This window comes from Cavenderia fasciculata (assembly GCF_000203815.1).
Source record: "Cavenderia fasciculata unplaced genomic scaffold Scf_EU5ZYIE02H8LDV-5, whole genome shotgun sequence".
In the NCBI taxonomy this organism is placed as follows: domain Eukaryota; phylum Evosea; class Eumycetozoa; order Acytosteliales; family Cavenderiaceae; genus Cavenderia; species Cavenderia fasciculata.
The window spans coordinates 25,465-37,798 of NW_004457639.1; the positions used below are offsets into that span (position 1 = coordinate 25,465).

General features: G+C 32.8%; 7 protein-coding genes across 7 annotated transcripts; 5 read left to right on the forward strand and 2 right to left on the reverse strand.

Annotated features, from left to right (window-relative positions):
* Positions 1-66: 66 nt before the first annotated feature.
* DFA_09809 (uncharacterized protein) lies at positions 67-1,897 on the forward strand (the record flags this gene model as incomplete). Its single annotated transcript, XM_004351657.1, has 3 exons — positions 67-895; positions 977-1,141; positions 1,221-1,897. The coding sequence occupies 3 exons, from the start codon at positions 67-69 to the stop codon at positions 1,895-1,897; spliced, it is 1,671 nt and encodes a 556-aa protein (XP_004351709.1).
* A 119-nt stretch (positions 1,898-2,016) lies between these two features.
* Positions 2,017-2,658, reverse strand: DFA_09810 (uncharacterized protein; the record flags this gene model as incomplete). Its single annotated transcript, XM_004351658.1, has 1 exon — positions 2,017-2,658. The coding sequence occupies one exon, from the start codon at positions 2,656-2,658 to the stop codon at positions 2,017-2,019; it is 642 nt and encodes a 213-aa protein (XP_004351710.1).
* Positions 2,659-2,970: 312 nt separating this feature from the next.
* On the forward strand, positions 2,971-3,405 carry DFA_09811 (uncharacterized protein; the record flags this gene model as incomplete). Its single annotated transcript, XM_004351659.1, has 1 exon — positions 2,971-3,405. The coding sequence occupies one exon, from the start codon at positions 2,971-2,973 to the stop codon at positions 3,403-3,405; it is 435 nt and encodes a 144-aa protein (XP_004351711.1).
* Positions 3,406-3,570: 165 nt separating this feature from the next.
* DFA_09812 (putative RNA splicing factor) lies at positions 3,571-5,793 on the forward strand (the record flags this gene model as incomplete). Its single annotated transcript, XM_004351660.1, has 4 exons — positions 3,571-3,627; positions 3,741-4,310; positions 4,416-4,576; positions 4,668-5,793. The coding sequence occupies 4 exons, from the start codon at positions 3,571-3,573 to the stop codon at positions 5,791-5,793; spliced, it is 1,914 nt and encodes a 637-aa protein (XP_004351712.1).
* A 955-nt stretch (positions 5,794-6,748) lies between these two features.
* DFA_09813 (uncharacterized protein) lies at positions 6,749-7,149 on the reverse strand (the record flags this gene model as incomplete). Its single annotated transcript, XM_004351661.1, has 3 exons — positions 6,749-6,862; positions 6,948-7,039; positions 7,140-7,149. The coding sequence occupies 3 exons, from the start codon at positions 7,147-7,149 to the stop codon at positions 6,749-6,751; spliced, it is 216 nt and encodes a 71-aa protein (XP_004351713.1).
* A 966-nt stretch (positions 7,150-8,115) lies between these two features.
* On the forward strand, positions 8,116-10,055 carry DFA_09814 (uncharacterized protein; the record flags this gene model as incomplete). Its single annotated transcript, XM_004351662.1, has 3 exons — positions 8,116-8,858; positions 8,952-9,282; positions 9,363-10,055. 3 exons carry the CDS (start codon positions 8,116-8,118, stop codon positions 10,053-10,055), a joined length of 1,767 nt encoding a protein of 588 aa, XP_004351714.1.
* A 483-nt stretch (positions 10,056-10,538) lies between these two features.
* On the forward strand, positions 10,539-12,326 carry prmt2 (protein arginine methyltransferase; the record flags this gene model as incomplete). The annotated part of the gene is made up of 4 exons (XM_004351663.1): positions 10,539-10,901; positions 11,012-11,511; positions 11,608-11,743; positions 11,823-12,326. 4 exons carry the CDS (start codon positions 10,539-10,541, stop codon positions 12,324-12,326), a joined length of 1,503 nt encoding a protein of 500 aa, XP_004351715.1.
* Positions 12,327-12,334: the final 8 nt, after the last annotated feature.

Consider the following 12,334-nt stretch of genomic DNA (forward strand, 5'->3'; position numbering starts at 1 on the left):
TAACATAATCATAAATTACTTTTACTCTATTGATTTGTATTTTGACTATAAATAGAATAGAAAAGGATGGGTTTAGAAGGAGATAGAAGTCCACAACTACAACAGGGTGGCAATCAAACACCTCCTCTTCAACAACAACAACAATATAATCAAGGACTTCCATATGTTCAACCAAACTATACTAATAATAATAATAATGCAGGTTCACAACAAGGATACCAAGGTAACCCATACCAACAACCAGCTTATTATCAACCTGCTCCACATGAACAACAACAACAACAATATAATCAACAACCATATGTTGTACCACAACAACAACCAAACCCAGTATATGGATTACAACAACCATGGGATCAACAAAATCAACAACAACAACAATACCAACAAAATGATAATCAACCATTACTTCAACCAATCTTTATTCCACCACAAACCTATGTATATAACGAAACATGTGAAAAGTTCCCAGATGGACCAAAGTATCAAGACATATTATACACTGTATTGTTTGTAATTCATTTACTTGCATTGGTATTGGTCTACTTTGTTTCATTGTCTAGACCAGTCATTAATGAAAGTTTTGTTGGTGGTGATTCACAAAACTATCCATTGCTTGCCTTTGTCGGTATCTCTGCACTCATTTCAGTCATCTATCTCTTTGGTTGGTTACACATTGCTCGTCGTCATGCAGTTGGACTCATCAAAGCAACCTTTATCATTAATATTATCATTACCATTATCCTTTGTATCGTCGCCTTTGTCACTGGCAATTGGTTTATGGGTGCATTATTAATCTTTGTCGCATTGATTTGTTTCATTTTCTTTATCTCTTTGATAAAGAGAATTGATTTTACTGCTGCTCTTTTAACAAGTTCAATTGAATTATTAGATAGTAAGAAATCAAAAAAAACAATATTTAATAATAGTTTAGTTTATTAACCAATTTTTTTTTTTTATAATTATTATTTTATAGGATTCCCAGCATGTTATAGAGTTGGATTTGCTTCATTGGTTGTAAACTTTATTTGGTTAATTCTTTGGGGTTTGGCAGTTACCAGAATGTCATATACCTTTACTGATACTTCATTTAACATTCTATTTGTTTTCATGGTCTTTAGTTTTTATTGGGTGACTAATGGTAAAGATAAAGTTTAAAAGAAAAGAGAAAAAGATAAATATTAACAACCACCATCTATCTTTATTATTATTTTTTATAGTAATCAAAAATGTAGTACATTGTACTATTAGTGGATTATTTGCATCATGGTATTTCCTTGATGGTAGTGTTGGAATGCCACCAAGTCCAACCGCAAAGTCATTCAAGAGAGCTATTACAACATCGTTTGGAAGTATTTGTTTTGGTAGTTTATTACTCGCCATTGTATCTACACTACGTTATATTGCACAATCATTGCAAAGCAGCAAGAATGGTATTGTTCAATTGGTTGGTTGTCTCCTCAACTGTATCTTGTCACTATTCGAATCTGTTCTCCAACTTTTCAACGTCTATGCCTATACTCAGGTAGCCATCTACGGCAAGAGTTATTGTGATGCTGCACGTAGTACTATGGACCTCGTCAAGAATCGTGGTGCCGATCTCATCGTCAATGACAACTTTATCAGCACTGCACTCTCCATCTCTATCCTTTTGGGTGCCGTCTTGGCTGGCATTGTTGGTTTCATTATCAGTCTTGCCGTATCATCAGCTCCCGCCATCTCTTGGTTGATGATCTTCTGTATCTCCTTTTCCTTTATCATGATTGTCATGGAGGTCATTTATTCTGGTGTTGTTACCACAGTCGTTTGTTTCTTGATGGAACCAAATATCCTTGCTCAATCAAAACCAGATATTTATAGATTGTATACTACAACTTATAACAAATTAATTCTTTAAATCAAAATCCTATTTTTTTTTTTTCAATAATTATAGTTATCTTTTTTTAACTAAAAAATAAATAAATAAATAAATAAATAATACATATATTTATATTATATATAATACACATTGTCGTTTTATTTAATAAATGATGGTATGTATACCTTTTCAATTGGTAATAATGATTGAGCTTGATCCAAGTGACCATTATCCAATAATTGTTTAATTTCCAAACATTGATTTGTAATATCTGTAATTTGAGTGATCCAATTTGAAGAGTATTGTTCAGCAATTCTCTTTTTAATTCCTATTTGTATGGATTTGATGTTTGAACCCAATTTACCCAATTTTATAGATCTTTCAGGATCCCATTGAACTACGATATCATAATTTGATTTATCTACCTTTGAAACAGGTGGTTGACTATGTTCTTTGGATGGTGGTGGTAGTTCTTGACCTTCAATTTGATACTTTTGTTTAGTTGAAGACTTATAATTGTTTTGAATTGCATATTCAAAATCTTTGATGTGTATGTCAATGGCAAGTATTCTATTTTGGTTTTTATCCTTTTGTGCCCATCCAGATCGATACATCATCCACAAGAATGAAGGTTTAATCCATGTAGTTCTTTCGGTCGACCAATGAGGACATCCAGTAAATGTTTGATGTTTGACTGCATAGTCTGCAATCTCATTGTTATAGGCTTGATACACCCTAATCGTTTCTTTATTATAGACTGCTCGAATTTGAAACTCTTTTGATATAAATTCTGATGACATTCTTTCAAATATATAAATATAGAACAAATAGAATAGATTATAAGGTAGTGGTATAGTATAATAATAAAGTATATATCACCAGCGTGCTGGATTGGAGAAAATCCAAAGAATTGTTTTAATTTGATTTTTTTCGTATAAATAAAATAGTTGTGAAGATCTTTGTATTTTAAAGTTATATTATAACTTTAAAGTTGTTAACCACAGATTTGATGTGTTCAATGATCAATATTTATCTCTATCTTTTTAATCATCAACGGACTCATCGACCTCGACTGCAACTGGAACGACATGAACCAGTAGGTAGTAAGTAATATGTCATCAGCAAGTCTTCTTTCTCACTGGGCTATACTTTATCATGAATCAGTAATGTACAACCCTACTTGTTTGCACATGTTCCATAAAGACAATGGTGAGGCACATTTCGGATTCTATTATCTCGATCCAAACTCTACGAATAATAAAAGCAATACATTGGTTGCTACGACAGAACTTTCTCGTCAGCAAGTGATGGCTGTGTGTCATGAGGTGACACATGGATTTCAATTCGATGCACCGCCGAACCACCATAATTGCAAATCATGGACTACCGAGGTACTTCAACATCTCGATATGAAATTACCAGTGGTTGGAGTCGATCAGCCACCACCTCATAGAACCTCCATTTACATAGTTAATCTATTATCTGAACACTCACAAAGGATCGATCATCCAATAATGAAATCCACAACAGGTTGTCCAATATTATAAATAATTATTTTTAGTTTTATTTATTAAATCTTTTTTTTTTAAAATTTTTCACTTTTTTGAAACTGATAAAGTCGATTGAGAGTTTTCGACAGTAGTTAGTTTGAAACTTTCTAAAAGACATACATAAATACAGACAGACAGTATAGATAAATACAGTTATAAATCATGAGTACCGATGTTGATGTAGACGCCTTACTAGAGGCTTCTTTTAGTAATTTTGCCGTATGTACTTATAGAACAAACAACAGCAGACAAAAGACAGATATATTATTATCATTTTAAAAGAGGAGTTACTTACATTTACATTTACTTTTATTCTTTCCTTTTTTATATAGAATGGAGGAAAATCAACCAATTCAAATGAATCTGGATCGACAAGCAGTAATGGTTCTACATCTGCTCAATCAATAGAAAAGGAGAAAAAGAGAGACTCTCGTGATAGAGATGGAGGTAAAAGAGATTACAGGGATCGTGATAGAGACTATAGAGACAATAGAGACAATAGAGATCGCGATTACAGAGATAATAGAGACAGCAGAGGAGGAGATAGAGACTATAGAGATAAAAGAGATTATAGAGACAATAGAGACAGAGATAGAGATTATAGAGACAGAGATTATGATAGTAGAGATCGTCGTGGTGGTGGCGGTGGCGGAGGATACAATAATAGAGACCGTGATTATGATGATCGTAGATCATATGGTGGTGGTAATAGAGGTCGTTATGACCGACCATATGAACGTCGTGATAGACCACTTCCACCACCTGAACCAGTTCTCCCTGAATTGACACCAGAAGAAGAAGAAGAAATGGATCTTCGTACTGCTTTTATTCAAAATCTATCACCAAAGGTTCATGAAAGTGATTTGTATGATTTCTTTGCTCAAGCTGGTAAAGTTGTAAAGGTAAGAAAGAACAATAACAAAAGAACTCTAAATTCAAAACAACAACAATTACTCAACATTTATTTCTCTTTTTCTCTCTCTCTCTCTTATTTTTAATCTATTTAGGTTAGTTTAGTGGTAGATCGTATCACTAGAAAATTAAAAGGTGTAGGTTATGTAGAATTTAAAGAAAAAGATATGGTTGACGAAGCAGTTAAATTAACAGGTCAAAAAGTTTTAGGTCATACCATTGCTGTACATCGTGTACAACCAGAGAAAAAATCAACGTATGTAATCAAACAAAACAAAACAAAACAAAAGATTTAAATCTATTTACTTATTTATATAACTAACCTATTTATACTTTTACCTATCTAGAGCAACAACAATAATTGGAGCAACAACTGCAATGGATGCAACATCATTGATGGCAACAAATGCAGATCCAACAACATTAAAGAACAATACAACATCAACGGTTGCACATAATAGTAGATTGTATGTTGGATTTTTGAATTTGGGAATGACCGAGGAGCAGATCAGGGCATTGTTTGTTCCATATGGTGAGGTGGACTTTATCAATGTTCATATCAAGCCAGGCATCTACAAGTATGCCTTTGTACAGTTTAGGACATCGGAAGCTGCTGCTCGAGCCCATGCCGATCTCAACGGAAAGGACTTGCTTGGCAAGCCACTCAAGATCACCTTTGTGTCAGAGGACAAGATCAACAGCGGGGGTGTCCGTAAGCAACAGCAACAACACGTGATTGGTATTGCCGGCGTCAACCCACTCATCCCTATCAACCCACATATTTTACAGGCTGGTATGCAATTCCAACAACAACAGATGTATCAGCCAATGGGCTCGCTCGACGACGAGGAGGGAAGCGCGCCATTGAGCGCACAAGCCAAGATCGCGTTGACGGCCAAGCTCCAAGGACTGCCCGTCCCTGGGTCGGCTGCTGCAGCCGCCGCAACCACCACTCCACCTCCACCTGGTACTGGGTTGTTGGGTGCCATGCCATACGGTATGACGATCCAGCAACAACAACTACACATGTTGCAACAACAACAACAGCAACTCCAACAACAACAACAAATGCTCCAACAACAGCTACAACAATCACTCACTACTCCCACTGGGTCGGCTGCTGCTGCTGTTGGCTCGTCACCCGCTGTTGTAGAGGTGGTCGCTGTCGTTGCGCCATCTCCATGTATGGTACTCAAAAACATGTTTGATCCAGACTCGGAAACTGGCGATGAATGGCCACAAGAGATTCAAAAGGATGTCGAAGAAGAGTGCACCAACTTTGGTAACATTAAACATATATTTTTAGATAGATACAGTCAAGGTTACATCTACCTCAAGTATGACAATAGCGATATGGCCGCTCTTGCCATTAGCAAGTTGAATAGAAGATGGTTCTCTAGTAAAATGTTATCGGCTGAATTCATCCCCGAAACAATCTATTATCAAAAGTTCCCAGAAGCTTTATCAAAATAACCAGGCAACCAAGACAAGATATATCAAAAAGGACGAGAGAAAAAGGAAAAAAAAAAAAAAAACTAATTTTATATCATTCATCATTATATCATTCACACCACCATTCCAAATTACTATATTATCATATTAATAGGATTAATCTGTTAGGAAAACAATTTTACCCTTATATACTCTCATCACCAAAAAAAAAAAAAACTATCAAAATCAAAATCTTTTTATTTTTCCCCTCTCTCTTATTTTTTTTCTTACGTAAATACCCAATTTTTATATCTAAAACACAATCAAAATAATAATAATTATAATAATTAATAATCAAAATCATAATAATAATAATAATTTAATAATAATAACAAAACAAAAAAGGAAACTAATTTTAATTAGTTTAGGTACACATTTTAGAAACCAAATCTCTATTCAAAAAACCAATCAAAAACTATATTTATTTCTCTGACCAGTCAGCGATATATCCGAACAAACCAAACAACCATTAAATTTCTTTCAATGGGCAGTATAACAAGGATGATTGATACAATCACAATTAATCAATTTCTTTTCCCTCCCTTTTTAATAAAATTTTAGATACACTTATAATAATAATCAAAAACAAATCTCATTCTTTTTTTTCTTTTTAGGTTCATTGGTTTATAGGATTATTTAGTCCATAATATAATATAATAGAAAATGTATTTATTGTATAATTTCTTGCATTATGATATTCTAATTTTTCTTTTTTTAGATAAAATATATTAGTCTTTCAATCACTAACTAAAGTGTTGAATTCTTTTCATTCCATTTGATAGTAGTAGCAGTAGTAGTAGTAGGATTTAAACCATTATGTTATCAAAATAATAGATTGTGCCATTTATATATTCATCCATGTATGTTAAGGTATATAGATTGTGTTATTATAATTTCCAACATCGATATTAGAATGTGTAATATCTATTGTTCAAATTTAAACCATTATCCAAACAAAGATTAAAAATAAACATAATTGTACGATTTGTTGAGCCAAAGTAGTTGCATTTTTGTTATAGTTTCTTGTCATTTGGAATCCATTATCAATCTCCTATTAAAAACAAAAAAGAAATATAGTTTTAGATGATGATAATGATACTGTTGATATATATATATATTCATGTTTGATAACATACACAATAGGTGACCTTTGTAGGAGTATTTGTTCTCCAATGATTACTATATAGATAGTTTGAACACCAAGTCAGCTGACTGAAACTATTTGAATCTAAATAATGATGATCATTTGAATTGTTGTTAGTCGAATATTGGTCTGAATAATTAAAGTTGTAACACTATCTATCTATCTACTTCTGAACTGTACATACTTTTGTTCATTCTAGAAATTATCTATTGAGGTATCTATAAGTTTGATGAACAGAAAAAAAAAAGATCACCAAAGCTTTGACGATTTTTTTTCTTCTCTCACTTCATCTGTATTAATATTAATTAATTTAAGTTTTATAATTAATCTTCTTTCTTTACTTGTATTAATAGATATATATAAAAATACCCAAGGTGAAAGTGCTGTTTGGTCTGAGGAGGGGTGTCTGTTATTTATTAATACTTGGGTACCAAGAGTAAAAAAAAATCTATGTTTTCGAGTATAAGATCAGATCGATGCACCATCAAATACTAAAGAAGGTCGAATCGATTCGTTTGAAGGGACGGGAAGTCTGAGTATACCGCAGTGGAGCAAAGATCACCTCTGTCTTAAATTGCGAAAAACAAGTTACATAGAAGAAGGTTCCGAATCACTCCACCAACAACAAAAACGAATTGCGAAATACGATAAATCTTAATTAATTTAATTCATTTTTTGTTTATTGTTGGTGTTTCCATGCATTGGTGCTCTAATACTCAATTGTCACTTAGAAGAGGTTCTGTTATTTGCACAACACGATTTTTATCATCACCACCATCACAACAGCACTATCACCCACAGCAGCAGCAATAGTAGGAGTAGTAGTAATAATAATAGTATCGTCATAATTAATTATAATAATTCATACTCTCTCTCAGACATTATATATATTATATCTATATCAATCAAGATATCACAAACAAACACAACAATAAATTATTTATTAAATATCCATATTCATTCATTTCCTACCTCCTATTTATTTTATTTATTAAATAACGTTTCATTCCTTTTATACATATCATTCATTCTATGTATAGTAATTACAGTGTTTGTGGTGATTAACAATCTAACTACAACAATAGAATTTCATTCAATATAATCATAATATCAACCAACTCAAATAGTAGTAATAATAATAATAATATTAATAATATACAATGACAAAAGACTATTCAAATGTCAGGTCATCTTCAGATCGTATTGTCAACCATCTAGCAGCAGATGATGACCAAGACGAGTCGACTCGGTTAGGAGGAACAGAAGATGGTGTAATATTAACATCTACAACAAGTACAACTAGTAATAATAACAATAATAATGATATTAATAGTAATAATAATAATAATAATAATGACGACGATGACATTAATCTAGATGAAAAGAAACAAGTAAAATCATCATTGTTGAAACCAACAAGTAAAAGTGGTTCCGACGAAGATGACGACGACGAAGACAATCATAATGGTATCGAAATGAAATCACTTAAACCAGTATCTATAGATGATTCTATTACTATTAGAGAAAGTTCAGAACGAAACAAGACAGATGCCGAAAAGTTAATGATGGAACCCGAAGAGCCACCAGCCATTTCACGTCAACAATGGATACGTATTTTGGTCATCTATTCGGCTGTCTTGTCGGACGGTCTTTCACTTACACTGGTACAACCATTCCTACCATCACTTTTAAAGGAAAAGTGGGGATTCGAAGAGTCAGAGGTTGGATGGGCATCCGGTCTTTTAATAGGTTGCTATTCACTGGCTCGTTTCTTTTCATCGTTTTATCTTGGTCACATGTCCGATCGTTTTGGTCGTAAACCTTTTCTCGTATTATCACTCGTTTCAACTGGTATAGGAACTGCCATTTTTTCATTCATGCCAAATCTTGTTCTTGCTATGATGTAAGTAGTTTGATTGAAAAGAAAAGTAAAAAAGAAAATGGAATAAGATAAAGATTAATTAATATTTTATTTAATTTAATTTAATTTTTTTAGAGTAAGATTTTTAGAAGGTATATTTAGTAATACTACAGCACTTTGTCAAGCTACGTTGGCAGATATGGTTGACAAGAGAAATCGCCCAGCCATTTTTGCATACTTGGGGGCTATTTTTGCATTGTCGAGGTGTCTTAGTTCGACGTTGGGTGGTATCGTCGTTAAACTGGCCGAGAACACCGAGAATCCATATGTTTATCCTTGTGTGTTGGGTGGAGCCATTGTCTTGACCTCTTCTGTCTTGGTATTCATACTTCACCCAGAAACTCATCCTAGATTTGCCAAACCTGGTATTAATGCAAATCAAGAAGATTTTAACAAACAAGGAGGTGTAAGTAAACAAAAAAAAAAGAATGGAATGGAGAAAACAATATTATATTTTATTAACAAAGTCTTTTTATTTTTTTAAAGAAACAATATACATTAAAAGAAGGATTAAAATTATTGGCACAAGATCATTCATTGGTATTATTATTTATCATTGGTAGTATTAATAGTTATAATAACGGTGGTTTGTTATTATCTATTGTATTGTATGCATCGTTGCCAACCGATAAACATGGTTTGGGAATGGATCCAAGTGAGAATGGTATCATATTTAGTGTATTGGGTTTATTTGGATTCCTCTTTCAAATCACCTTTTTCAAGAAATTGTCTCGCAAGATTGGTCTCAAGAAACAGTATCTTTTGGGATCCATGTTGTTGGCTGTTGGTATGGCTATCTTCCCATTGACATTTATGGGTTACATTGTGCAGGGCAAGGCCATGGTATGGGTGTTGCTCATGATCATCGTGCCCATCAATTCAATTGGCTTTATGCAATGTCTGCCCATCGTACAGGGTATGATTGCCAATGCATCGAGGACAGAACTACAAGGGTTGACACAGGGTACTGCACAGTCACTCAACTCACTGTTGCGTTCCTTTGGTCCAACCATCTCTGGAGCACTCTTTTCACTATCACTCAGTTTCCCAAGTCCAAGTCCATGGTTACTCTTTTCAATTCTTTCAATTGTCTATGTTGCACTTGCTATAACTAGTTTACATCTACCAGATTCAGTCGATGTTTTAAGAACTGGTAAAAAGAGTGTTTCAAAGGCCTAAAAATCAATCAATACTATTTTTTTTTTTTTTTTTTCCCACCCCCCCCAATCGAAAACAAAACAAACAAAAACAATATAAAATCAAAAAAGTATTAACCCATACAAAATAATAATAATAATATATTAATAATAGTAATAATAATAATAATAATAATAATAATTGGAGTATTTAACATTCATTATTTATATAAAATAATAATAATGCTCCAATTCATCGTTTCGAAATCATCCTCCATCCTCCATCCTCCATCCTCCATCCTCCTCCTCCTCTATTTTTTTTAAACCATGATCCATAATTGGATATGGAATACAAGTACGCACATATTATATCATGATTTGGGGATCGTTATACATCCTTGTTTCCAAGTCGATATAAATAAATAAATATTATATTTAATTAATCTTTTTTTTTTTTTTTGGGTTTCCCTCACTGAGACATCAAAAATATCTTTCAACTTTTTTTTTTGTTGTTTGTTTTTGAAAGATGGACAAGAGTGAATTAATTAAACAAATAAGAAAAGAGTTGATACAAGATTTAAAGATTTCAGCTAAAGAGCCTTCTTCTTTTGTTGTTTTGGATGAAGAGGATGTGATTCTACCTCCTCCACCTCTAATGGTTGAATTGAAAGAAGAGGATGAGGAAGTTATTTTACCTTCTCCTCCTCCTCCACCTCTTGTTCAATCATCACCAGAGGAGGAAGAACAAGTGGAACAACAATCAGAATCATATAATTGGAGTACCAATGAATTTGATTGTCAAACACCAGAGTACTATTCTTTTCATCATCCACACAACCCTACAGACTCTTATGAAGATCAAGAGTACTTTAAAAGTTATTCCAGAGTGGTAAGTATTAAATTCAAATAAGTATGTTAAGTAGTTGGGTTGGGGAGGAACAAATCATTTAAAATTATATCTGATTCATTCTAATGTCTCTTTCTTTCTCTCTTTTAAAGAGTATTCATAATGAAATGGTAATGGATAAAAGAAGAACAGCAGCTTATTATCATGCAATTATGGGTAGTAAAGAGTTATTTAAAGACAAGGTAGTTATGGATATTGGATGTGGAACGGGGATACTTAGTTGTTTCTGTGCAATAGCAGGAGCTAAAAAAGTGTATGCTGTAGAGGCTAGTGATATGGCATTCAACGCTGAATTGATTGTTAATCGAAACAATCTTCAAGATGTTGTCACCATTGTAAAGGGTAAACTTGAGCATACTACATTCCCCGAGTTTGTCGATATCATAGTGTCAGAGTGGATGGGTGCTTTCTTGATCTTTGAAAGTATGTTGGAATCTGTTATCTATGCTAGAGATCATTTACTTAAGCCTGGAGGTACACTATTCCCATCAAAAGCTTGTTTATATCTTGCTCCCATTAGAGTTGACTCTTTTATGAATGAAAAGATTCATTGTTGGGATAATGTTTTTGGTTTAGATATGTCTCCTTTGATGTATGTAAAAATCTCAAATATAGAGTCGAGTATACTCTATGAGTATCAACAACTAACAAATGATGATGATCATTTCTTTCTTTTTACTAAATTTAGACCATTTGCACAACAAGAAATATTACCAAAATCAATTAGAGATTATTATATTGAAGATCCAAAATCATCTATTCTAGATACTCCACAAATATTTAGATATTTGGATCTTCAAACTATTACTATTCAAGATTTGTCTGTAAATATCAAACAAAAACAAAACAAAAGATAAGATATTGTATTTATGTTTATTTATTAATACTTTATTGTGTATTTAGAAAACAGTATTAAACTTTGAATTTAATCTACCAAATGGTCATTTCCATGGGTTTGGTACATGGTTTTCAGTTTGGTTTGAAGGACTTGATAATAATTATAAAGTGCCTTCTTCTGTAAATGAAGGAGATGATTCATCTGATGAATTGGTATCATATGGAATAGATATCAATGGAGAGATTGTTGAAAAGAAAGAACAATGTAAAAGGTCACCTCTACCATTTAAACAAACTAAAAATACTTTGGAACTAAGTACAGCTCCAGGCGATGGAAGCACTCATTGGAAACATATCCTATTTCTATTTGAACATTCTAAAGATATCGTATCTAATCAAATAATACAAGATCTTGAAAAGGAAAAGGAAAAGGAAAAGAAACAACCAAGTGTAAAAGGAACTATGAGAGTTACTCAACACTCTACTTATCGTAGACATTGGTGGGTTGAGTTTAGTTCAACTGTTTCATGTCATCCAAAAATCAATTCCTATCAAACCTATTTAATTTAAATAATATT